The sequence below is a fragment of the Halichoeres trimaculatus genome, unplaced genomic scaffold (genome assembly GCF_033239565.1).
Source record: "Halichoeres trimaculatus isolate MK-OKI-2021-1 unplaced genomic scaffold, fHalTri1.1 fHalTri1_scaffold_12, whole genome shotgun sequence".
Classification (NCBI taxonomy): Eukaryota; Metazoa; Chordata; class Actinopteri; order Labriformes; family Labridae; genus Halichoeres; species Halichoeres trimaculatus.
The window spans coordinates 27,764,472-27,791,889 of NW_027437190.1; the positions used below are offsets into that span (position 1 = coordinate 27,764,472).

At 38.4% G+C, this 27,418-nt stretch overlaps 1 protein-coding gene across 1 annotated transcript; it reads right to left on the bottom strand.

The window, feature by feature from the left end:
- Positions 1–346: 346 nt before the first annotated feature.
- On the bottom strand, positions 347–26,040 carry LOC141800634 (B-cell receptor CD22-like). The gene is made up of 11 exons (XM_074683295.1): positions 25,722–26,040; positions 25,266–25,577; positions 24,421–24,684; positions 19,931–20,194; positions 11,491–11,754; positions 6,065–6,328; positions 4,489–4,752; positions 3,920–4,222; positions 3,621–3,699; positions 662–776; positions 347–583 (listed from the first exon to the last, which is right to left on the bottom strand). The coding sequence occupies exons 1-11, from the start codon at positions 26,038–26,040 to the stop codon at positions 347–349; spliced, it is 2,685 nt and encodes an 894-aa protein (XP_074539396.1).
- Positions 26,041–27,418: the final 1,378 nt, after the last annotated feature.

The window sequence follows — 27,418 nt, forward strand, 5'->3', positions numbered from 1 at the left end:
CTCTGGTTAAATGTTCCTCAGCTAAGGCCTCACGTGAACTTTGGTATCCTGGTGATATTAATTCCAGAAACAGTAATTTGACATTAGAAACATCACAAAGCTAAAGCAATGCTCAGGCTAACTAGCTTGGAAATTAAGAGACGCAAGGTTCAACAGAAACAGCTATTCTGTTATCTTTTAGCAATTGTATCAGTTAAAGTTGTTTGTTTTTAACATACAACATCACTTTTTTTTTTCTTTGGATTTGGCCTAAGCGTATTTACATTCAGTTTTCTCCTTTACATTTCAAGGCTCCTCTTCGTACAGATTCCCCATCTCTGCTCAGTCGTCCTCCAGTGTAATCTTTCTACTTTGCGTTGTCTGCCTTTTCTCCTTGTTCATTCTTGCCCCTCCAGATCACACTGGAGTAAATGATCTCTTTACTCTCCGCGTTAGTTTCCCCTGAGATGTTTTTCTCCCCTTCAGCGTTGTTGGAGCCAGAGCTCTGCATGTCAGGACTTTTTGGCTCAGAGGATGTTGCAGGTTTGGAGACATCTGGCTCCTTTAGCTCAACGGTGTTGACGTATATGTCCTTGTCTTCTGACTTGACCAGCTACAATTCAGGAGAAGAAACAGGCGGTAAGGTTACCCTGCTTGAGCATAAAGTAGAAAAATACCTGACTTCAGGATGAAATACCTCATTTCCTTCCCTGCTTGGTAGAAGTTGGCTCACACCAGCAGTGCTGCCGTTACCTGAGCTTTGACCCTTCAGCAGTTTGTGGTGAGACGTGTGAGCTCTGAAAAAAGCAGCACAGTATAAACAAATGTGCATCTTGCATCATCTTTGTTTTTTCTTTATTCGCGTTAAAATCACCAACACTAAACAACTGACAACAAAGAAGGTGAAATTTGGAGAAGCTTAAACCAAATTAAGGTCTCATTAGTATTAACTTCAACTGGAGAACCTTTATAACAAACAACAGTGTCTACACACATCAAAAAACAGCTAGTGTTTTTCTGAATGTATAGCCTCCTTGATACCTCCTACCTTGTTTCAGTGCAGTTCAAGCAGGACAGGACATTTTGCACAGAAACTACCTTAAAAGAGCCAGTGACTATGAAAATAAAAATAATGTGTCAAAGCCAGATAGTATTTCGCTTGATTATGATAACAAACATGACATAATGGACACAGCCAGGCCAGGGCTCGTATGCACGACAAGCCATTAGCGGGGAACACGGACCATTTGTACAAATAGTGAAAAAAAAGTTGATCAGCGGTATGCTTTAGCCAGGTTAATGGGCCAAAAGAGTGTTTGTTTTAATGGAGGTATACTTCACCATTACAGGCGCTAACAGAAGAATTACAGCACCTGTTCGGCTGTTCAAAGGCAGACATTAGGCAATACGATACAGTCTGAGAGGAAATATGCAAAGACAGTAGACAAAGGTGGCAATGTGTAGCCAGACAGCAAATTTAGATTTAGGAGACACATTCTTTCAGTGCAGCGCTTGTTTGACAAAACAGCTTTCATATTTCTGATTTTCTTTTGGGGGTTTTGTGCTGTAACACCACACATATTTACTCTGTTCAAGATCGCCAACATTTCTCTTTCTCTTTGTTTGCTTGATTGACTCACGGATAATAGCTGTTTGTGTATTCTTGTAATAACATTTTTATTTCTCAGGCTACACAACCATTTCTTGATCTTCTCTCAGTCACACACTCGCCAGGTTTATTGCATTTTATGAGTGGTAGACATGGGTAGTTTGAGTTAGTTTGATGGGGTTTTACAGGGGTTCCCCTTAATTATGATGTTAATTGCACCTATGTTGCTTTAATGGTGTATTTGCAGTTTTTTGTGATTATTTTGCAGTTCTGTATGTGGCCAATGCTGCAGCCATGACAGAACGTTAGGGCTGATGGTCCCATTTGTTTAATGACTTCACATGCATACGGGCCCTGGAGTCAAAAGGTTTGAGGTTTGAAAGCCTAGCATGCGTGAAAAGAGGCTCGTCAATAGAGTGTTAAGTGCCAGAATTTCTCGGTCCTATGACTCATTCGTGTAAAAAATAGCTGCTGGTGAGGTGGTTAATGCTGTTGCCACAGCGTGGAGGTTCCCGGTTCAGTCTCCTCGTCAGACAGGAACCTGGTATTGTTGAGGTTGCATATTTTCCCCGTTCATGTGTGGGATTTCTCTTGGGGCTTTCACGAGATTAGCTGATCACTCTAAATTAGGTTGTGGGTGTGAGTGCATGCATAAATGTCTCTATATGTTAATAGACTAATGACCTGTTTAGGGTAGATCCCCCATCGCCTCTGACCCAAGCTGCAACCTCCAGTCTGAGAATATGAGACAATGCGGAAGTGCTCAAATTTACTGTTTCTCGAGTGTTCGCTTGAGGCTGGCTCCGTAAGTAGGGGAAGTCACATACACACCAAGCCAAAAAAAGACATTTTCAAAGAAGTTTACCTATTCACAGCCTGGTTCAAAAAACGTCTTCTGTCTGAGTCGCTAATTTTACTAAAAGCACCCACTGTACGGGGGGGTGAATTTTTTTTCTAACTCGGCCGTTCGGAGGATATTAAGATCCCGCGCTCCCCCAATCAGAGGCACAGCTGAGGGTCACGTGACTGACAGGCGCCCTATGGCTGTAGGCGAAGCCCTTGCCACTACCAATATGGCCGCCATAGCCAATGTGCTTCATTTTTTGTTTCAGAAACAGACGGGTGACGTCGGCGAGACTACTTCCATGTTTTATACAGTCTTTGCTCTGACCCAAAGACAGTTGGGAAAGGCGTCAGCCCCCTATGCAGCCTGTAATGCCACATTATGTAATAACGCCCCAGTATATAATAATAATACTGTGATAAATAATGTAATAAACTTTCATTTCCTTATGTAATAACACCACGTTTTGTAATAACCTTCCAAATTTTGAACACAACATGTAAAACAAATTCTTGGAAACAATATGTAATAAACCTTGCCGCAATATGTAATACGTTCTTACTTATTGCATGCGGGAACCCGCATTTTGTTATAAGTGATGCAATATGTGGGAACTTATTACATGATGCTGTAAAGTTTATCAAAAATTGCGTTCAAGAATTTTATTACAAAATGCGGCGTTATTACATAATGAAGTGCATTTATTACATTATTACATATTGGGGTGTTGTTACATAATGTGGGGTAAAGGGAAAGCAGTTAAGATAATGGATGAATGAATCTATGGTGTTATTCTCTGTTTACAAAAGGTTTTCAAAATGCTCATACCACAAAAACAAAACGTAACCATTTTGGATAAGAAATTCAGGTCTTTAACTAAAGATTCATTTTTACTCTACCAGTTTGGGTGAAATACTTCACCAAATGTACATTTAGAGTTGACATTGTATATTAATTTAGGCCGTTAACAAGAATTCACAGGCGGTTGTAAGTTTAGACAAAACTGTATCATGTACAACACTCTGCTTAAACTAGTAAAAATAAGTGCCCTTATATTTTAACAAACTATGAACGTGAACTAGTCCATTTTGGTTGGTGTGCACTGAACTTTTAGCTAGCTCACTATTTGTGGGAGCTGGCATAACACTGAACATGTAATGTGTGATATGTTCTGTTCCATGACCTTACCTGATAACAAAGAGGAGAGCACACACCAGCACCAGCAGTGCAACAACTGTAGTGATCAAGATTGGTACGACTACAGAGTCTGAAACATACAAGGAATGTTACCCTGAGGAGAAATGACTGTTCAGGTCAAAGTTTGGACATCCTGTTTAAAGATTTGATCGAGTGATTACATCAGGTCATAGTAAAACCCTACAAAGAGATTCTATTTTAATAAAGACTCATTCACACCACTCTCCTGGTAAAAGTATTAAGCAGGAAAGCAAAATGTGTGTTGTGATTCTTGTCAGACAAACCTTGACTTTCTGCCAATACTTGAGGTTCAAGGAAGAAATAAAACCGCTGAGCAGCAGATCCCAGAGAGTTTGAGCTGCTGCAAAGCAAGGTGAACTCATCCTTCCATTGTGCTTGACTCACAGAGATGAAACCAACACCTGAGCCCTCTGTAGACTCATATCTGACGGCAAAACTGTCTGAGTTGTTGGCAGGTGACCCATCCATATACCAACGTAAAGTGGGGGCAGGATCTCCTGAAGTGTTACAAGAACAGTTGAGATGATCCACAGTTTTTGTGCAGTCAGATGAGGACAGGATTTGAGGAGGATCTGTAATAGAAGTAGAAAAGAGCGACAACAGGGTCAAATTCAGTCATACTTTAACAAATTGAAAAAGTAGTAGATCACATAATCTGCTGGGGAAGAAACTTGTGAAAACTGTGGGCTCAGGAATAAATGTCTTTCTGAAAAATGTCCCCCAGTAGGACAGTAGAGGCCTCCTGATCTGGGGATAGACCAGAATCAGAAGTTAAGGTGCCAAGTTAGGGAGATCAAGGAAAAATCAACAACAAAGACAATCAAGTATTGATACTTACACTGAACGTCTATCTGTGTGTGGTTTGACCGTCCAGCTCCAAGTTCATTCTCAGCCTTGCAGAAAACTGGACCACTGTCTTTGAGAGCTTTGAATCTTAAGGTCTGTCCAGTCCCAATTAAAGCCTCCAGGTCTTCGTCAGCTCTGTACCAGGTGTAGTTCCTCACAGCCGGGTTGGCGCCACTACTGCATGTCAGAGTCACATTCGTGCCTTTGTTGACTAGACCAGAAGGACTCACTGACACTGTGGTGTCTTTAGGTGGATCTGAAAAATGTTTAACACAGCATGAATATTGGTAGGATATCACAGATTATGAACTAATCCCCTGATTTGGTGAGATCCAAGCGTATTTTCTCATAACCCCTTATTTCATACCTTTTTTTATATACATGTGAAGAGATTTAATTGAAAATTATTTACAGTTTTTTAGTCAACAGGTGACCAGCAGAGGTGGATGGCTTGAATCCAGGTGAACTTGAGGTGGGCAGTGTGTTAGTCTTTTACAATAGTTAGAGTTAAATGCATTGTTTGCTCTTTGCTGGTTGCAATGAGTAACAGTAGTACTTTTGAATGAAATCCCAAAGGAAGACTTTAAAAACAGGTTTAGATGCATAGACCAGGGTGATTTATAAAGGGATTATTAGTCTACGTCTTCATAAAGATGCACACGCATCTCGACCGCAGAAGCAGCATTTAGCTCCATTTATTCAGACTAATTAGCATTTTTTGAACACTAAATTCAACTTGTTAGAAGCAGCAGGCCGAGAGTCACCAGTTAACAGGGTCACACTTTACACTGATACACCAGCCACGTCTGCATGTGTGTAATTAAATGTGTATTCTATATCCAACCTTAGTTAACCAGGTTTGACTGCAAACAAGCAATAATAACTGCTGCTTTATACAGTGAAAAAGTTGGTTTGGGGCTGAGGTTCTGACCAAACATGGACTTAATATGGACAGTAAATAACGAGTGAACCTATAAATTATGATTAACAGAAACAGATTTTATGACCAAATTAAAACTGGGGAATAAAATGACACAATGTTTACATCCTGGTCTGTCACCGTCTGATAAGTGTCCATGGGTAATGCAGTCACGAGGGAGAGTTGTGTTTCCTCTCTCTTCCACCTAATATCTGTCCACTTGCTAATCTCCTCTGTCCACTCACTGCTATTTCACAAGCCTGGGAGCATTTTGCCGTCCGTAAAAGTGATGACATTAAGTTAAAAAGTGTATTTTTTTGGTGGTTAATTCCTCCACATCGGTTGAGAAACCATTATACTTTGCAGTGCTTCTGCACCCTAGTTGTGCATGCATTCACTGTTGTTAATAAGAAAATAATCCCTCTGTAGTTTACATTTTATGGGGAAGTGTGAGCGTAAGCTGTAACTTCCGATGTCTTAAAACATTACCCACTTTCTAATGCAAGAGCCTTACTTCACCTGAAACTAATGCCTTCAGTTCACAGTCTGCTGACACCACTGATCCACTCTCTGGTGCTAGCTGATAAGGTTTGACTTAAAAATAACCCCAGATGCCCACAACTATTTAACTATTTTAAATGATACTTACACTGAACGTCTATCTGTGTGTGGTTTGACCGTCCAACTCCAAGTTCATTCTCAGCCTTGCAGAAAACTGGACCACTGTCTTTGAGAGCTTTGAATCTTAAGATCTGTCCAGCCCCAATAACAACCTCCAGGTCTCCATCAGCTCTGTACCAGGTGTATTTCCTCACAGCTGGGTTGGCGTAACTACTGCATGTCAGAATCACATTTGTGTCTTCCTGAACTGGACCAGAGGGACTCGCTGACACCCTGGTGTCTTTGGGAGGATCTGAAAAATTGAGAAAATATATTTTCTAGTTTTATTTAACATCTCTCTCAGCAGATCTTGAATTACAAACCTTATCTTGTTTTTACTTGGTAGTTGGTACGGTTACCTTTTGCAACTTCAACTCCATTTAGTTTGGTTGGTACAAGATAAGACTTTATGCAAAATCAGTAGAAAGGTGAGAGAACAAATAAAGGCCTCTGAAAGACTGGATTATCATCTCTGTGTCGACAAACAAACTAGACATTGATAACAGCTGCCTTTTTCGCTGACGACTATTTTCCTTTTAACTTATTTTTTTTACTGTTCCTTGCTAATCAAAAAAACAATTTTATATTTCACTTATCCTGTTCAGGGTCACGGGTGACTGGAGCCTATCCCAGCTGTCTTAGAGCGAGAGGTGGGGTACACCTTGGACTGGTCCAAACTGTAAGTCTTTAAATTATTCAAGTATAAGTTTTTGTTTATTTAAAATTATCTAAAAGATCACATCCTGCTGTTTTTCTAACAATGAAATAAATCAAATGAACGGGAGAAAAGGCTCTGTGACACCAACACCATTTCAGTGGTTAAAGGTTTTATTCAGGAATTGAGTTTTGTTTTAGTATGGGGAATAATGTTTAATCTTTCAATAATCAAAGTCTTATACATTTCCAAAGTTGATGCTTTATTATCATTCAGCAGGTTTTGATCCCCTCAGCTAGTTTCATGATGTATCACATCAAGTCAAGAATTTTAAACAGGAGCTTTAACAAAGTGGTGGATGACTCTTTTTTTAATTAATAGAAGACTGCATAAAGAACTTATTGTTATTTTAGTAGAAACGGATTCATGTCCTAAATTTCCACTCAGGACCAATGTACTCACATGTGACCTCAGCCGTTAAACTGCTGCTGACAGATGACTCAGTGCTGCCATCTTGTTTTCTGTAGACAGCAGTGCAGGAGATTTCCTGTCTGTTATGGAGGTATGATGCAGTGAACTTAACGACAGATGTCTGGACTTTGGTTTTGTCCTGATTCTCCTGCAGTGTCTCCTGACTTTGACCCAGGCCGGGGGTCCATGTCAGAGTAGGAGGCAGAGACAGACAGGGAGCTGGAGCAGAGCAGGTCAGGCTCACTGAGGTTCCCTCTGTCACCTCCAGTGTGGACGGAGTCAGAGTGGGTCTCTGTGGATCATCTGGTGAGAAGGTACATGAACTATAAAAGCAGTCATTCCTTCTGTTATCATCATTCATTTTCTTATTTTAAACAATCAGTGAAAAACAAGGTGACAGAGCAGCTTCAAGACTGAAGAGTGAACTAAAGGAGTGAGAAACCTACCTTTGACAGAAATCTGTACTTGTTGATTACCATAATTATATTTCAGGCCATTGTCACATTCCACCCTGAATAAGTAGTCATCGGTGTGCTCAGGTCTCATGTCATTCAGGGTTGTTGTGCAGTTTTTTGACAATAAGTCGCCGTTCAGTTTCCCTTTTATGGTACTCCCCTGTGCATCACTGCTATCAAAAACTGAAGACCATTTCTTTGATCTTTTGATCCGCCAAAGTGCTCTGCATGTTTTATCAAGGTCTGATTGATATTTGTCATCTACATCAAATGAGCAGGGGATCGTCACACAGGATCCCTTTATAACCTTTATAGTCTGTGGGAGAGAGACCAGAAACTGTCCCCCCAGGGCCCCTGAAATACAATTTTAAAAAAATCTTAGAAAGCAGACATTTCTTGTGAATATATAGTTTAAGATATATAGAAATAGCAAATTCAAACTAAATGATAAAGTGACCAAAACCTCACCTTGCAGCAGACAGGCAGTGAGAAGGAGGACCAGAGCTGTCACCATCTTTGGGTTTCAGAGGAGTCATAAACGCCTGGATTTTGCACATATAAAAAATTCTTCTGTCAGTGTCACATGAACTTAAATTTAGAGAATTATTTCATCTTAGGCTGTTTTTAAAATTTGATGTTGACGGAAAGTTAAGACTATAAAAAAGAAAACATTTTACAACTTTATAATTCCTTTTTAAACCCTTATCAATGTGGAAAAATTACCCCCCTTAATACCCCTTCTTCAAGGAATCCTCTGCTTGTCAAACTGCCTTGAAAATTTTTTTTACTGCACCTTGTTCTTTGTTGTTCAAGATGTAGAAGATAAGCTGATGTTTAAAATAAGACAGGAAGCTATGCTGCCCGCTAAGGGCAAAACTAACAAATACTTGACATCTTTAATGAATCTATTTTTCATTCATTTGCAAAACTATACACTGTTTTGCGCAGCTGTTTTAGAACATAAAGAAAGAACTGAATTACAACTTTTAACCGTCAAGGCAAACCAAGGCATTTTTCTTTTACCCATAAATAGTTGACTAAGTGGAAATAAATTCTAATCACTTACACAAAGTTATAACTTACCTTTTCATCCAGTGTTCCAGGCTGAGAGGTGAAAGATGTTTAGAGAAGTGAGTGCTAGTTTCTCAGCATTATTATTTGTGTTGAATAGGAGGAAGTCACACAAGCGTGTAACCAATGAATGTACAGTTCGTTTTCTTTTTGTTTGTTTGTTTTGTTTTGTTTTTTGATTTTCAATGCTGTGCTCTTATCAACCTTTAAAGATTTTCTAAAACCTGAAGCTGAATTCAGGGTTGAATCAAACTTTGGTTTCTGAAGTATTCCCTTGTTTCATTTACTGTGCTGGCAGAGTTCACTAATAGTGCTTCAATAGATAGTATGTGCAGAGAAATGAGATTTTTTTTTATGGAGCGACAGAGACATTTCAGTTTGTTTAAAATCAATCTCGACAGTTGGCTGTTCTAGTTTATTCTTAATATCAATAAAATGCATGCAAGTCCTATGTTGCACAATACAGGTTTTTCAGAGACTTGAAGATTATTGACCTGCTCTTTGCTCTTTATGTGATAAAAAGAAAATATATTTATGAATCATTAAATCAGTCTGCAACTCGGTGCTTTCAGGGTACTCTTGTTGTTAAAGACTGTTTTAGATGCAGCTAAACCTCAACTTAAACTCTACCTGAGAGCAAATTAAAAACATGTCAATAGTCTCTGACATTTTTTTTTTGTTGTTGTTTGTTTTCGTATGCTATAGCGTTAATTTTGAACTTGCGAGGTTCAAAGTTTTCTTTCCAACCTGTTCCTCTGTTGGAGCATTTTGTCTTTACTTTTCATTATTAAGGGGTCATTTCAAACTCCTACTGCTGTCAATGTCTCATTTCCTGATGTGGCTTTTTCGCGACCAAGGCTCTACAACAACAACAAAAAAAAAACCTTTTAAATAAATAAAATAAGAATAATGTGTTCAGTATTCACACCACAAAACAGCAAGCTCACCAGCCAAAGAGAAAAAAATGCAAGATCACTGACAACTGGGCAACTGTTCTACATTTTCATTTTGAAGACACTTTTGTCCAAAGCAACGTACAACACAAGCAAGAATTTAGACCAAAGGAAAACCTAGATAGTGCAAGAGTTATTTTTATTTTTTTATTTTTTGTAAACATTTAAGTCAAGGAGGTGGTTCGGATCACTCAGGTACAATACTTTGATCTACCAGACAACATAGCTGAATGGCCGATCAAGTTCAACCAGAACCAACCTATACCTTTCAGGTTGGTGTTAGGTAATGGGATCTGAGATGCTGTATATTTAATCCCCATGATAAAAAAAAACAAACAAACAGGATGTAAATATAAAGGGCTTTTTATAAACACACTTTAACAAATGATAGAAGTGCTCATTTTGCTTTATTAATCAGTCCCCCAAGGTAAATGTTCCTCAACTAAGGCCTCACATGAACTATGATATCCTGGTGATGGGGACATCAGAAGATGATTTAAAAAGTGGTGTATTTTCTGTCAACACAGTTATCAAGATAAGTATCACAATGATAGCTTATTGACATGTGTTATTTGTAAGGCAACAGTTTCACCAGAACTTAACTGTAAAAAACCTTCAGACAAAAGGCACTGGCATAGTTTGAATCAAGCTTTATCATGAAGAAGTTGATACAGCAGGCAGGCATGTCAATTAAAGTTCAACACTTTAAAAATTAAGACATCACAATCATAGAAATTAGCATCAATTCAAAACCTTAAACTAGAAACAACAAAAACTTTGGATTTCACAAGTTTTGTTTTAAAGTCAGAGTCAGAGTAAAAATCATGCATTTGAACTTAAACAATTCAGGGGGGACGTACTGAGCAGTTTTATAAGCTCTATAAGACTTTATGTTATTGTCTACCCTTCAGCTCAGAGATTGTTCATGTGTTTTACATACATTTGCTATTGTTTGTAAGGAGTTACAACATATTCCTCATAATATGCAATGTAATTTTAGGGGATCGTAGTAGTCCAAAATAAAACTGTGTCCTTGCATAGATCTTAAATAAAAATTGCTCTAAAGCATCACCCTTTAAATGAAGGTTGGCGTAAATACTACCAAAAAAAGTGTTAAGGAAGTTGTCAACAATGTGCGGCTACACATAATTTGAGTGATATTGATTTATGAACAGTTAAAAGTTGATATTACAGGTGTTGCAGGTTAAGCAGAGTGAGAAAGCAGGATGTTTTGGATTCAGGATCACTTAAGATGTTTGGTGACGACGTCACAGTCAGGACTTCTGTTAGTAGACTCCAGTGTCACGTACATTTTGTCCTCTTCTTTTGACAACACATTCTGTCTTTGTTTTCTTTGGCGAGAAAAGGAAAATCACAGTAAATAAAAGGTGGACATATTGAATACATAACCATGTGATATTAGCTCACAAGCAGAGCTTTAAATCCAGTGCAGTAACATACCAAAGGAGCGTCACACAGATGATGCTAACAACGCTCAGAGTGAGGGACACACCAGCAACAGCTGGGGCAGTGACTCCACTGTAGGGGCTACTAGCAGGGTGATCATTACCTGTTGTAAGAAATAACAGATTATAATCACATAATTGTTCTAGTGTCACTTCATGAAACAGGTAAAGCAAAACAACATTCATGATTTGAGGCAGTGGAAGATAACAGACACAAAATGGTAAAGGAGCACTTCTCATGTGCCATGGTTCAAAGCTCCCAAGCTTCCTGATTTTTTATTCAATAACAGGAAACATTAAATTGTGACATTTTATGGCTCAGTTCATCTAGATTTAATACGTACGGCGAACATCAAGGTGAATGGTCACTGATTTTCCAGCTCCAAGTTCATTCTCAGCCTTACAGAAAACTGGACCGCTATCTTTAGAAGCTTGAATGTTGAAAACACGTCCAGTCCCAATAACCACCTCCAGGTCTCCGTCAGCTCTGTACCAGGTGTAGCTCCTCACAGCTGGGTTAGCGAAACTACTGCATGTAAGAGTCACATTTGTGTCGTCTTGAACCAGACCAGAGGGACTCACTGACACTGTGGTGTCTTTGGGTGGATCTGAAATTTTAAGAATCATTTGTGTTATATTTAATGTGTATTTTATTAGCAGTCCCCTGTAGGTCGATTCTGGGAGAATGATACCTAATATATTTGAAGGAACAATAATGCAATGAAATCGTTAGTTGCACAACAAGGAATCTGTAATTCAACAAAGTGAAGAGTGAATCTCTGTCCTCTAATTGCTTCTTCAACAACTTGCTGTCTTTTGTAAAGCAAAATTCAGTACTGGACAAATGTACTCACATGTGATCTCAGCCGTTAAACTGCTGCTGACAGATGACTCAGTGCTGCCATCTTGTTTTCTGTAGACAGCAGTGCAGGAGATTTCCTGTCTGTCATGGATGAATGATGCAGTGAAGTTAACCACAGATGTCTGGACTTTGGTTTTGTCCTGATTCTCCTGCAGTGTCTCCTGACTTTGACCCAGGCCAGGGGTCCATGTCAGAGTAGGAGGCAGAGACAGACAGGGAGCTGGAGCAGAGCAGGTCAGGCTCACTGAGGTTCCCTCTGTCACCTCCAGTGTGGACGGAGTCAGAGTGGGTCTCTGTGGATCAGCTGGTGGGAAGGTACATGAACTATAAAAGCAGTCATTCCTTCTGTTATCATCATTTATTTCTCTTATTTCAAACAATCAGTGAAAAACAAGGTGACAGAGCAGCTTCAAGACTGAAGAGTGACTTAAAGGAGTGAGAAACCTACCTTTGACAGAAATCTGTACGTGTTGTTTAACATAATTATACATCAGGGGATTGTCACATTCCACCCTGAACAAGTAGTCATTGTTGTGTTCAGGTTTCATGTTATTCAGGGTTGTGGTGCAGTTTTTTGACAATAAGTCACCGTTCAGTTTCCCTTTTATGGTACTCCCCTGTGCATCACTGCTATCAAAAACTGAAAACAATTTTTTTGATCCTTTGATCCGCCAAAGTGCTCTGCATGTTTTATCAAGATCTGAACGATATTTGTCTTCTACATCAAATGAGCAGGGGATCGTAACACAGGATCCATTCAGAACCTCCATAGTCTGTGGGAGAGAGACCAGAAACTGTCCCCCCAGGGCCCCTGAAAAACACACACACACACAAAAGAATTTACATTGATTAGTCACACCTAATTTTATCACTTTACATTTTAGGCAAAAAAAAAAAAAAGAAAAAAAAAGTGAAATGAAACTAAGAGGACTCATCTATGTTTCCACAGAACTTGATTTAAATGTCTTAAAAACAAGAAATAAAATTATTCATTACTAACTTATGATCAACTTGAAGACAGCAGGACTTTTTCCTTTACACTCTCTGTCGTGTCTTGCTGTTATTTAAAAAAAAAAAAAAAAAAGTTTTTTTTGTAGGAATGTGTCACTGTTCTTAAAAAGAGATAAGAACTCACCTTGAGGCATAAAGCCAAGGAGAAGAAGAGCCAAAGCTGCAGCCATCTTTGATCTTCCCGATGAGGCAGATAGTCTGAAAAGCAGCAACACTGTTGTGTCAGTACTTTTGGCTCAATAAAGTCTGATTGTTGTATAAGATCAAAATATGAAATAATATTAATGACGTGTGAAATGACACTTGAAACAGAATTACATGATTTGAAAATCTCATAAACCCAAATCTTATCCACAGTAGGACATCAACAACAGATTACATATTCAAAGTGAGACTTTTTACTTTTTCATGCAAAAGATTAGCCCATTTAGAATTTGATGGCAGCAACACCTCTCAAAAAGCTGTGACAAAGGCAGCAGAAGGCTGTAAAAAGTCAGTAGTTGTGATAAGGAAAAGTTAAAAGGTAATTGGATTAACTGGCAACAGAGCAGCAAGGCGACTGGGTATAAAAAGAGCATCTTAGAGAGGCTGAGTCCATCACAACGAAAGATCTGTAGAGGTACATCAGTCTGTGCACAAACTGTGTTTAAAATGTAAAAAAAAAAAAAAAAAAGTTTCCCAGTCAAAGCCTTTGAATATCCTGAGCAGCTTACACATCTAGAAAGAGTCCATCAATGCTGAAAGGTATACACAAGTTTTGGAACAACATATGCTCCTATCCAGTTAACACCTTCTCAGGGAATGCCTTCCACATTGCAGTAAACAACACCGAACTGCATACTGCGTCTATAAAAAACGCATGGCTTCTTGGTGAAAGAGTCCGAGTGCTTAACTTAAAAAGATTGTGTTGTTTGAACATTATATAAAACATGGATTTATGAGATTTGTCAATCACTGTATCCTGTTTATTGTTGATTTGTTTCCTCAAAATCTAAATTTAACACAACTTCCCAATTGAAGACTAGCACAGATTTATAAACTCCATTTACACTGAATCTGTTCATTTGGGTGAAACTATAATATCTTACCTTTGGATCAGGTCTTTTCAAGCTGAGAGGCTGAAGATGTTGAGAGGAGGAGTGAGGATCACTGAATAATCAGAAGGATTTTATATGAATCAGAGGAAGTAAGAAAAGTGAACTTAGGATACACTGTACATTTATTCAAGCATATCATTCTTTGTCAATATGACAAAAGGTTACAGAGGTTGTTTTGATACCTCCACTTCCTAACTTGAAAATCCATGTCCAAATAAATCAGAAATCCAAGTTAACTCGACAGTGAAGGAATTCAGATGGATGTGGGATTAAAAGTTATTACCCAGAATGCTTTTGTGAGTGGTGATCTAAAAGTTATTGTCACCATGAGTGAGATGGGAAAGCAGTGGATAGGAGAGCCTCAAACTGTTTTACGGAACTGCAACCTTCAAGTTAACTCCCAGAATGCCTTTGAGAATCACATTTTTTTTTTATCACCACAAGTAAGGAGGGTAGACCATGAGTATGAAACTCTACTGCACAATGCAGAGCTTACAGGTGAGTTCAGAGTGTCTGAGCCAAATGGTGTGGTCTATTGCCCACATATGAAAAGTTATGAAACTAAAAAATATCCGTTCTGCTTCTTCTTTCCCTTATCAGGGGTCGGGTTGCGGCAGCAGCAGCCTAAGCAGGGGAGCCCAGACTTCCCTTTGCTTAGCTACTTTGTCCAGCTCTTCTCAGGGGATACCAAGACGTTCCCAGGCCAGCCGAGAGATGTAGTTTCCCCTGTGTGTCCTGGGTCTGCCCCGGGGTCTCCTCCCAGTGGGACGTGCCCTGAACACCTCACCAGGGAGGCATCCAGGAGGCATCCTCATCAGATGCCCGAGCCACCTCATCTGGCTCCTCTCAACGCAGAGGAGCAGCGGCTCTACTCCGAGCTTCTCCCGGATTGCCGAGCTTCTCACCCTATCTCTAAGGGAGAGCCCGGCCCTACGGTCACTACCCAAGGCTCATGACCATAAGTGAGGGTGGGAACGAAGATCGACCGGTAAACAGAGAGCTTTGCCTTCCGGCTCAGCATTACTACAGACTCTGCACCGATCTGCCTGCCAATCTCTCGCTCCATCCTTCCCTTACTCGTGAACAAGACCCTAAGATCCATAAACCCCTCCACTTGGGGCAGGATCTTATCCCCAACCCGGAGAGGGCACTCCACCCTTTTCCGGCTGAGGACCATGGATTCGGATTTGGAGGTGCTGATTCTTATCCCAGCCGCTTCACGCTCGACTGCGAACCGATCCAGAAAGAGTTGAAGGTCACGGCTTGATGAAGCCAACAGGACCACATCATCTGCAAAAAGCAGTGATCCAATCCTGAGGTCACCAAACCGGACCCCGTCGACACCCTGGCTGTGCTTAGAAATTCTGTCCATAAAAGTTATGAACAGAATCGGTGACAAAGGGCGGCCCTGGCGGAGTCCAACCCTCACTGGAAAATATAATTTATTTAAACAAAAATGAAAGGTTAACATAACTGAAAACCTTAGTTGAGTTAAAATGGACAAATTATTTCAAACAAGTACCTAAAGAAGTTGAGTTAACTAACACGTCTAAATCAAACAATCTAACACCAGGGTTGACACAAGACATCTTGTTTATCTTCTGTTGGTGTTAGAACAAAAAAAAAAGTATTTTATGACTGAACATAAAATTTTGAGGCAGCACTTTGCATCATATTTTTATGTTGAAACAACAAGTCACATTTAACAGTGTATGTGTGATAAAAAATGTACTGTAACATATCCAACTGATAGCATCCACCAGCTTTTATTGTGAAAGTGATGAGCAGAGTCACTCTAAAACAGTTTTATGGTGATTTTAAGAATTTTGAAGCCTTGAACTTTCCAAACTGAAGTTGATGGGGTGTTTTGTCAACCCCTCTAAGTTAAGCCCATTAACTGATTGTTTATGACCAAAGAAATATGTTTTCATTGTAACCAGAGGCCAAGGGAAGCCATGCTTCCTCTCTTTTTCCAGACGGTAGCTGTGATTTAATGAAAATACTCCTTTTTAACAGTTTGATAATTCTGTGTTTCATCACTGTATTCTCTTCCTTATTTCTCTCTTCTGCTTATTGAGCATTTTACGATGTGTATAACAGCGCCCTCCTAAATGTTATGTGGCGATATGAGTGGTGAAAATACAATATTGCATACTTTTGTTCGCAAGGAGGCCACGCCTTTTTTTTTTTTTTTTTTTTACTTCCTCAAAAAAAAAAATCCCCACGCTACTTGTTATAATAGCACAGCAATCATGAAAATGTCACTTTAATCCTCTCCTAAAATCAGTACAGCTCTTTATTCATGTGACACCAAATCAAAGTATAAACAGCAAACATCAGAATATCAGGGATACAGAGTGAATATGGACTACAGATATTTGTTGTATTGTTATGTGGAAGGCAGACACAGATTTATATAGACAATCATTTAGCAATATTGTTCTCCAAGTTTCAGACTCATTACTCAAATGGGTAACACTTTACTTTAGAGGTCCCCAAATATCATCCCACTTACGTGATAACTAGACAAAGTTTATCTTATTTCTTTGAATTACCCCTGAAATTTCATGAAAATTTGGTGGAAATTTGCAAAAAACTTCTGGCCAGATTCTGTTTTACAGAGCGCCTGTACTCGCAGTGGCTATCACAATCAGGTAAGGCCAATTTACAACCCCACTCTTGGTGAATATCACATCTGAAGCCTTCAGTGGTATCATGTAAAACATTATAGGCCTGATCATATTTTGCATGTTATCTTAATTATGCATATAAACAAACCGGGTACTAAAGAACTTGGTGAAATCAAATAACAAATAGCTAACTATCAACTTCTAATTGGGAAATGGAATTATTCACTGAACATTTCAAAGGTAATTACCAGAGGAAACAATGAACCTAACTTCTGTATTTGAGGACTCAGCAGCTATTTATTACCTGCTTCTCTGGAAATAGCAGAAACATTGGGATACTTCTAAAAACATTTTGTGGTGGGTTGTGATTTAATTTCAAATAAATTATTTCATAATCGTCTCCTTCTTACCTTGCATTTTGGAGTTAATTTCAAAGAAACTGGAAAAAACAGTAACCTACCAATTCTGAAATAAGAAAAAACTTTATCTGATTATTAACCAAGTGTAATGAAATTTGCAGACCTCTAAAGTAAAGTGTTACCCCCAAATGACTTTTTGAAAGTCATAAAAAATGTTTCTGAGGCTTCCTGAAGAAAGTGTCCACTTCTGTTAATAATACTGATTAATTAACGGTTAGATGTCAAAGCTGGTATAACAGTAAATTCAGGAAAAGCAGAAAGTGAGAAAGCACCAAGTTTTGTATACAGGATCACTTATGACGTTTGGCGATGACGTCATAGTCTGGACTTCTGTTTGTAGGCTCCAGTGTGGCGTACGTTTTGTCCTCTTCTTTCAGCTTCAGATTCTTGATTTGTTTCCTTTGGCAGAAAATCAAACAGAATGAATGATATATACAGTACAAAAAGTAAGGAAACGTGTGTTTGGTAGATAATTTCTTTGTCGTAGCATTGCTTCTTGGCAATAAATCATATACTGTTGAGAGGTTCGGGTTTTTCTTCTATTTTGAATGACACCACATTTGTAAGGAACATGCATTTGCGGTATGAGAAGCAGAGATGAGTATCTGGTTTGCACCCATGAAAAATCATCATCATCTATCAGCTGACCAGGAGGCGTGTCAACTTTTCTCTCTATCCAATCACAGTGACTCTGCTTCAATCGTAAGCCAATCATTTCATAGCTGTCAAAGTTCAAATGCCGTCTCTTTTGCTGTCAGCTGTCTTTTGGGCTCTCTTCACGGCCCTCCTCCCTGGTCACCTCCAGTCTCCATCCAAGACTCACCACCACCACCAGTGTCTAGACTCCACTGGGGGATGTTCATAATTCATAACGCCATTGCACCCCCTACATTGATTATTTTGCTCAATGTTTAATGGGGTCCAACCGCCAAACTTTCTTTGCATTCACTCATTAAATCTGTTCATAACTTTTTCTGTATGGGGCGCCGTTTGTAAAGCAGCACATGCTAAAAAAAAACAGCAACATTTTGTCACATTTAGCTTCATCCATGTGCAAAAAAAACGGGTGGGATTTTTTCTAATGACCTTTTATGACATTTAGAACATTTGTCATCTTAGAAAAATCTTAAATAGTAAAATGTAAATATTAGATGTCACACGTGAATGCTAAATATAAATCTAAATGTTAAATCTAAATCTCTTGGACTCAACTAAATATTAAACTCATATGCAAATTGAACTTCCCAGTAACAGGAAGTACCAAAATAAAAGCTCACGGAGCTACCATTGTGGTGTTCAACATGTTATCATGTTGAACACCACATTAAGATTTAGATTTAGATTTAATATTTAGATTCAACATTTGGATTTAAATTTAGATTTAACATTTAGATTTAGATTTAATATTTAGATTCAACATTTAGATTCAAATTTAGATTTAACATTAATATTTAGATTTAGATTTAGATTTAACATTTAGATTTAGATTTAGATTTAACATTTAGATTTAGATTTAGCATTTACGTGTGACATTTAATATTTACATTTAACTATTTAAGATTTTTCTAAGATGACAAATATTGTTCTTAATGTCATAAAAGGTCACTAGAAAAAATCAAACCCGTTTTTTTGCACATGGTTTGAAGCTAAATGTGACAAAATGTTGCTGGGTTTTTTTTAGCATGTGCTGCCCCATATTTCTGGTATATGAGTATCTGAATGAACTGCAGGCAGCCCATTCCATCCTTGCAACTCACAAATTCTGGAGGTAGTCTCTGAGAAACCCTGCTCTGTGGGGCAAGCCTTGCTATCTTGAAAGACTGAATTTGGCCCCAGGCAGTGGAGATGTGAGCTTGCCAATGGCTGCAGAATATCTCTCTGCACTGATATAATGATGACACACTTTGTTTCTCCAGTAAGGCAGCCCCACTTTATCACATTCTAGAAGATGCCACAGCTTGGTTTTTGCTCAACACCAGTTTGAAGTTATCCCATCAAACAGGCCCAGTACAAATCAGTCTAAGGTGGCATGACGTTTCTTGGAGCAGACACCTACTGACACTATAGCAGGCCCATGACCACAGGAGCACCCTGTGGTACCAAGAGCTCAAAACAAGAGCAGAATAAGCTGTGTAGTATTGGCTGGGAAAATTTGACAAATTTTTCACTGGCACAACCCACATACTCAGCTCTGCTCATCCCACATGTATGTTCCTGACAAATGTGGCACCATTTGAAGATCTGTTGCTCAGAAGCATTGTTACAACAAAGAAATAATCTACCAAATACAAATTGTTTTACTTTTTGTGTTAAGCTTTAAAATGATAGATGTATATAAACATAATACACATTAATGTGATATTAGCTCACAAGCAGAGCTTTAAAGTCCAGTGCAGTAACATACCAAAGGAGCACCATGCAGATTGTGTTGACAATGCCCAGAGTGAGGGACACACCAGCAACAGCCAATACTCCACTGTAGGGGCTACTAGCAGAGTGATCATTACCTGTAATAAGAAATAACGGATTAATCACACCATTGTTCTTTCACTTTATAAAACAGTTACTTGTCTGTTTTCTTGTCTGATGATTGTTATTTATCAGAAATGTTGCTTGTATTGATGTTTTTTTTATTTAAATTTACATTGGAGCACTTCTCATGTACCATGGTTCAAAGCTCTCAAGCTTCCTGATTTTATATTCAATAACAGGAAATATTAAAATGTGACATTTTATGGCTCAATTCATCTAGATTTAATACGTACGCTGAACTTCTATCTCTGTGTCGCGTGACCGTCCAGCTCCAAGTTCATTCTCAGCCTTACAGAAAACTGGACCACTGACTTTAGAAGCTAGAATGCTGAAAACACGTCCAGTCCCAATAACCACCTCCAGGTCTCCATCAGCTCTGTACCAGGTGTAGTTCCTTACAGCTGGGTTGGCGAAACTACTGCATGTAAGAGTCACATTTGTGTCGTCTTGAACCGGACCAGAGGGACTCACTGACACTGTGGTGTCTTTGGGTGGATCTGAAATATTGAGAATCATTTGTGTTATACTTAACACAAGTTATTTTAAGATGTTACCTGTAATATTAAAAACAATGATGCAATAAAAACATTGATCACACAACAAGAAATCTGTTATTCAATGAAGGAAAGGGTTAAAAAAAAAAAAACCTGTCCTCTAATTAAAAGGGGAATTTAACTGCTTGAAAAAATTAGTCAACAACTTGCCTTCTTTTGAAAAAGAAAAAATCAGTACTGCACAAATGTACTCACATTTGATCTCAGCCGTTAAATTGCTGCTTACAGATGACTCAGTGCTGCCATCTTGTTTTCTGTAGACAGCAGTGCAGGAGATTTCCAATCTGTTATGGAGGTGTGATGCAGTGAAGTTAACCACAGACGTCTGGACTTTGGTTTTGTCCTGATTCTCCTGCAGTGTCTCCTGACTTTGACCCAGGCCGGGGGTCCATGTCAGAGTAGGAGGCAGAGACAGACAGGGAGCTGGAGCAGAGCAGGTCAGGCTCACTGAGGTTCCCTCTGTCACCTCCAGTGTGGACGGAGTCAGAGTGGGTCTCTGTGGATCATCTGGTGGGAAGGTACATGAACTATAAAAGCAGTCATTCCTTCTGTTATTTTAAACAATCAGTGAAAAACAAGGTGACAGAGCAGCTTCAAGACTGAAGAGTGAATTAAAGGAGTGAGAAACCTACCTTTGACAGAAATCTGTACGTGTTGATTATCATAAGTATATTTCAGGCGATTGTCACATTCCACCCTGAAGAAGTAGTCATTGTTGTGTTCAGGTTTCATGTCATTCAGGGTTGTGGTGCAGTTTTTTGACAATAAGTCACCATTTAGATTTCCTTGTATGGTACCCTGTGCACCACTGCTATTAAACACAACAATCCATCGATTTAATCCTTTATACCAAACTGCTCTGCACATTTCATTTAGGTCTGATTGATATTTGTCTTCTATGTCAAATGAGCAGGGAATGGTCACACAGGATCCACTCAGAACCTCCATAGTCTGTGGGAGAGAGGCCAGAAACTTTCCACCCAGGACACCTGAAAAAGGAAAAAACAATTTTAAAATTAAAAAAGGACTAATATAGTCATGAGAATATTAACTGTTAAGTTAAAATAAAAAAAAAAAAAGCTTGGAAAGTATTGTTATGTTATTTCTCTCCAACTGCTCAGTAATGTTCATCATTTGGAAAGTTGGAAAGTTTTTAAATTATTGTTGTTGGTCTTTTTTTGTTTTGTTTTGTTTTGTTTTGTTTTTTTTTAAGGGATTGTAATTCACCATTCAGGTTTTTTTGTATGGTGCCCCCAGTACAACTCACCTTGCGGCACTGCCCAGGCAAAAAGAAGGAGAGCCAAAGCTGCAGCCATCTACACACAGTTAAACACATTACACCATAAAAAGATCAAATATCACAGTTCACTTAAGGGTTTATAAGAGGTCATTAATTGATTCATTATGATACTTGTAGTTACTAATAAGTAACTTAGTGTCACAGCAAGGCTGCTGTTGAAATACAGGCTGTTGGTGACATGTAATGAAAGACAGGAAGGAAGCTTTGGCAACTGCTGAAGTCATTAGTGACAAACGTTTGGTGTATATTTCCGATATTTTCACAGTCCATCTTAAATAAATGAATCTGTTCAACATAAATATGTTAATCAATCAAAATGTCCAAAAGCTCAGCTGAGTGATGTCTACTTAAAGATGCAAATATGTTTTAACTTTTAAAGTTAAAGTGACTTTTTTCATCCCTCTATAAAACACTTATTGAGCCAAATTCAACTTAAGAAAAAGTGCACATTCAAAAAATTGTATCACAATTAACGAGTAACATCTGAAATTAAAAAAAAAAACTTACATTTTTGTAAAGTCCTTTAAGCATGGAGCCGGGCGATGTACAGGTGTGTGAAGTTCCTCATAATCTGTGCTGCTTCTCAAACAGAATAGGAAGAGGAAGTCCTAAAAGAAAACATTCACCCAGCTATAAGCGAGAAGTCATTTTTATCAGAAGATTTCAGTTTCAGCATACAACAGATCCTCATCCAACCTTTTACATTACTGATGACAAATGTTCTTTTTATGTTGAAGGTTTCAGGAACTCTGTAGATCAAAAAACAAATGAACAACAAACTGTGTGTCTTTTATTGAGCATCACAGTGCCTCAAGTCCACCGACAACATTTTCCTACAAATAGATTAAATCTAAAAGAGTTAAGCCCAAGTTGTTTGATATTGTTTTCCTTGATCAGTGGAGTTAAATAAACCTAGAAGGAGACATTTAACAAAGTTTGTATGAAATGTTTCAAAAAATCTAACTCTGACAACACAGAGTTAAAACAAAAAAAAGACTGACCTTATTTATGTCTCTCGTTAATGACGTGGCTCTGGCACCTGACTCTGGAAGTTGCATTTTCTGGCCTTCAACAGTTGGTCTTGTATGTACCTAAGCATAGTGCTTGTATTAGCCGCGATGTACGACACTGTTTTCTTACACTGCTTACATATCGTCCGTGTCACTCGGTTGTTGTTTATCATCTCCACTGGGAGATCTCCACTACCAAATATGCTGCCACATGAACAATTTAAAAGTGTCAGGGGTATCTTCAATCCCGATTTATTCAGACTTAAACAACATTCTTTCTGCAGTTTCTGGCAGACTAGACATTGCAAAGATGAATTACTGCCCCAGCAGGTCACTTATAGAAAACTGAATGTGATGCCAAGCTTGTGGCATCATATTCCAAAAGACTTGAGGCTGTGATAAGCTCTATGCACAGATCGCTTCTGTATTGGCGTGCAGTGGCAAGGGCATTTCCAGTTACCAAAAGAAGCAGTGGAAAATGACAGAAGACTGTGTTATGATGGCGGAGATTAAACAAATAAGGTGTTTCTGGAATTGGCTAAAGTTTCTGTTAGTGATATACTGAAAATCATCCAGGCAAGTCATATAAAGGCTTTAAAGTGTATGTGACTAGCTAGCCTGAGCTAAAAGACTTACTTTTGTGTTTAAAGTAGAGAGATTCAGGTCAATCATACTTTAAAGTAAGTTTAATCATGTGCATATACCTCTTCCTTCATGTGTTTGTACTGTTATAAAAGCACAAGGTAAAAACAGGGATACAAGAGATCTCCTAAAGAACCCACTGATACAGAACTCTCCTACAATATATATGCTAGTGGGTAGCATTCATTGATACAACTTCGTTTTTCCAGCAAAATAGCAACATTCATCAATGAAAACACAAACAAGTGTAAAAGTCTTGCACAAGAGAGTTTTTTTAATCCATTCAACATGTTATATAGCTCTTAATCTACCAAACTGCTTTGGAGAACTTGGCGCTGGCTTAATGCTAATGTACATTGTAAAATTGCATTGATATGCTAGCTGTTAGTACACATCAAAAAACTCATTTTTTTCAGCAAAATATTCACTTTCATCCCTGAACACACAAAGAAGTGTAATGGTCTCGTACAAGAGAGTCATTTTTAATCCATTCAACATGTTATATAGCTCTTAATCTACCAAAAATGATGTAGAGCGTTTGGTGCTAGCTTGATGCTACCATACTTTGAGAATTCCATGAATAAGTTAGCGGTTAGCATACATCAGTGAAACTTTTTTTCAGCAGAATATCAACTTTCATCACTGAACACAAACAAACGGCCCAACTTCCATATCCAGGATCACTCATGATGTCGGGCGATGACATCATAGTCTGGACTTCTGTTTCTAGACTCCAGTGTTGCATATGTTTCGTCCTCTACTTTTGGTTTGACATTTTTTCTCTGTTTCCTTTCACAAAGAAAAGAAAAGGGGATATGAAGAAATAAAAGGTGGACATAAAGAATACACAATAATGTGATATTAGCTCACAAGCACAGCTTTAAAGTCCAGTGCAGTAACATACCAAAGGAGCATCATGCAGATCGTGTTGACAATGCCCAGAGTGAGGGACACACCAGCAACAGCCAATACTCCACTGTAGGGGCTACCAGCAGAGTGATCATGACCTGTCATAAGAAATAACAGATTATAATCACATCCTTGTTCTTGTGTCACTTTATGAAAGAGTTAATGCTCAACAACATTCATGATTTGAAGCAGTGGAGCACATGTGCCATGGTTCAAAGCTCACAAGCTTTCTGTTGTTATATATTCAACAAGAGGAAGTATTAAAATGTGACTTTTTAGGGTTCATTTCATCTAGATTTCATACGTACGGCAAACATCAAGGTGAACAGTGTCTGATTTCCCAGCTCCAAGTTCATTCTCAGCCTTACAGAAAACTGGATCACTGACTTCAGAAGCTTGAATTTTGAAAACACGTCCAGTCCCAATAAAAACCTCCAGGCCTCCATCAGCTCTGTGCCAGGTGTAGCTCCTTACAGCTGGGTTGGCGTAACTACTGCATGTCAGAGTCACATTTGTGTTTTCTTTAACTGGACCAAAGAGACTCGCTGACACTGTGGTGTCTTTGGGTGGATCTGAAATATTAAGAATAATTTTTTGGTAATATTAAACATCTTTCCCATCTGATCTTGAATTACAAACCTTTAGTCACATTTTTTTTTTCACTTGTAAGTGAGAGTGTTAACTTAGTGAACTCCATATTGTTTGCTTGGTACAAGACTTCATGCAAAATCATTTGAGAGGTACAGGGCAAAAAAAGGCCTCTAAAAGACTGGATAATTATCTCTGTGACAACAAACTAACCATTGATTACAGCTGGCTCTTTGGTTGATCTGCATTTCCTTCTTGCCTTTTTTTTATTTGACTGTTCCCTTTCAGATCTAGTTTTAAAATATCAGTCTTTGTCAATTGAAGGAAGCGTGTAGTTTTCTGACAAAAGATGTCATCTAGCTGTTTAAAAAGAAAAAAATTGATATACATCACTGACTGTGAGTTGTTAGTATGGAAAAAATCTCACACTAACACCCTCCACTGCTTAGATGTTTTTTTTTTCCTAATGATTGAATACTGAATAAAGGACTTACCTTAATTAAATTTGATGAAGTTGATTTTGACAGTCATTTCACAAATTTCCAACAATGACAAATGTACTCACATGTGACCTCAGCCGTTAAACTGCTGCTTACAGATGACTCAGTGCTGCCATCTTGCTTTCTGTAGACAGCAGTGCAGGAGATTTCCAATCTGTTATGGAGGTGTGATGCAGTGAAGTTAACCACAGACGTCTGGACTTTGGTTTTGTCCTGATTCTCCTGCAGAGTCTCCTGACTTTGACCCAGGCCGGGGGTCCATGTCAGAGTAGGAGGCAGAGACTGACAGGGAGCTGGAGCAGAGCAGGTCAGGCTCACTGAGGTTCCCTCTGTCACCTCCAGTGTGGACGGAGTCAGAGTGGGTCTCTGTGGATCATCTGGTGGGAAGGCACATGAACGATAAAAGCAGTCATTCCTTCTGTTATCATCATTCATTTTTCTTATTTCAAACAATCAGTGAAAAACAAGGTGACAGAGCAGCTTCAAGACTGAAGAGTGACTTAAAGGAGTGAGAAACCTACCTTTGACAGAAATCTGTACCAGTTGATTATAATAGGTATATTTCAGGGGATTGTCACATTCTACCCTGAAGAAGTAGTCATCGGTGTGCTCAGATTTCATGTCATTCAAGGTTGTGGTGCAGTCTTTTAACAATAAGTCACCATTTAGATTTCCTTGTATTGTACTCCCCTGTGCATCACTGCTATCAAATACAATAGGCCCTCGAAAAAATCCTTTAAACCAAATTGCTCTGCATGTTTTATCGAGGTTTGATTGATATTCGTCTGTCACATCAAATGAGCAGGGGATCGTCACACAGGATCCATTCAGAACCTCCATAGTCCGTGGGAGAGAGACCAGTAACTGTTCCCCCAGGACACCTGAAACAGAAAAATGCTTTGAAATTAGAAAAAGTGCAAATTTTATTTTCTAAGAATATCTACTGTTTGGTCGAGTGGCTTGGTGATTTAGGAAGCTTAAACATCATTCCAAAAAGAAAAGAAAAGATAAGAAAAGAAAAGAAAAGAAAAGAAAAGAAAAGAAAAGACAAGAAAAGAAAAGAAAAGAAAAGAAAAGAAAAGAATGTATTTCCATGAGTACAACTCACCTTGCAGCAGCACACAGCCAAAAACAAGAAGAGCCATAGCTGCAGTCATCTATACACAATTAAACGCATAATATCATACATAGCTAAAATAACACAGTTAACTTGAGAGTTACTTAAATTTCAAAATGTGATGCAATATTTACAATAATATTTAAGTTTTCATTGTCACAGTTGGGAGGATGGAGGAGTAATGGGCAGCTGTAACAACTCCAGTTGCAAATCATTAGTGACAAACTTTGGTGTATATTTCAGATCATTATATTATATTATATTATATTATATTATATTATATTATATTATATTATATTATATTATATTATATTATATTATATTGTATTATATTACATTATATTATATTATATTATATTATATTATATTATATTATATTATGTTTAATTATCACTCTTCATTTCATTGATAGACACTCAAGTTTGAACAGACCACTGCAGAATAACTGCTGCATGTGGGTTGGAATGAACATTATCACTAACAGCTTAGCCCTTTTAGCCTTTAGCTCGAGCTGCACTCTCCTGTTTGGCTTTCTTCTGCTTTTCTGTCCTTTTTCTGTCTGACAGTTAGGCTCCTGTGTCCACCATCACTACAAAATTAATCACAGAATTTTTTTTTTTTTCAGCAGAGAAAAACATGGATCTCTCTTCTGACAACTGAACTTCATCAGCCGGCATGATGTTGTCATAGAGATTTAGACGTGCCGTTTATTAATCTGGTCCTGCTCAACCCGATCGGTAGGCTATGACTCCTCACAGCCCCCTTAGAAAATTGTATCAGATCCATCAAATAACATTTGAAGTTAAGAAAACTCACGTTTTTTTTGTCAGGTCTTTCAGGCAGAGAATACATAGATGTCTAGTGAGTGAAGTCCTTGGACTCTGTGCTGCTTTTTAAAGAGAATAGTTGTCCATAGGAAGAGGAAGTCTCAAAAATATTACTATCAAAAGGAAGTAATTTTAATCAGATTTTAGTTGTACCACAATGACTCACATCCTTTTACGTTAACACAAGTGTTCTCTCTCTGCTGAAGGTTTTAGGAACTTAGAAAATATAATCACGAATCACCAACAAACTGTGTGTTTGTCTTTTATTTGTTTC

What these genes read in the sequence shown, in the direction of transcription:
- LOC141800634 (XM_074683295.1), bottom strand. Translation starts at nt 26,040, where the DNA reads ATGGAGGTTCTGAATGGATCCTGTGTGACGATCCCCTGCTCATTTGAT. An exon ending in TTTAACGGCTGAGGTCACAT is followed by an intron (nt 24,685 to 25,265) that starts GTGAGTACATTT and finishes TTAATATTTCAG; the next exon opens with ATCCACCCAAAGACACCACA. An exon ending in GCTCTCCTCTTTGTTATCAG is followed by an intron (nt 777 to 3,620) that starts GTAAGGTCATGG and finishes TGCTTTTTTCAG; the next exon opens with AGCTCACACGTCTCACCACA.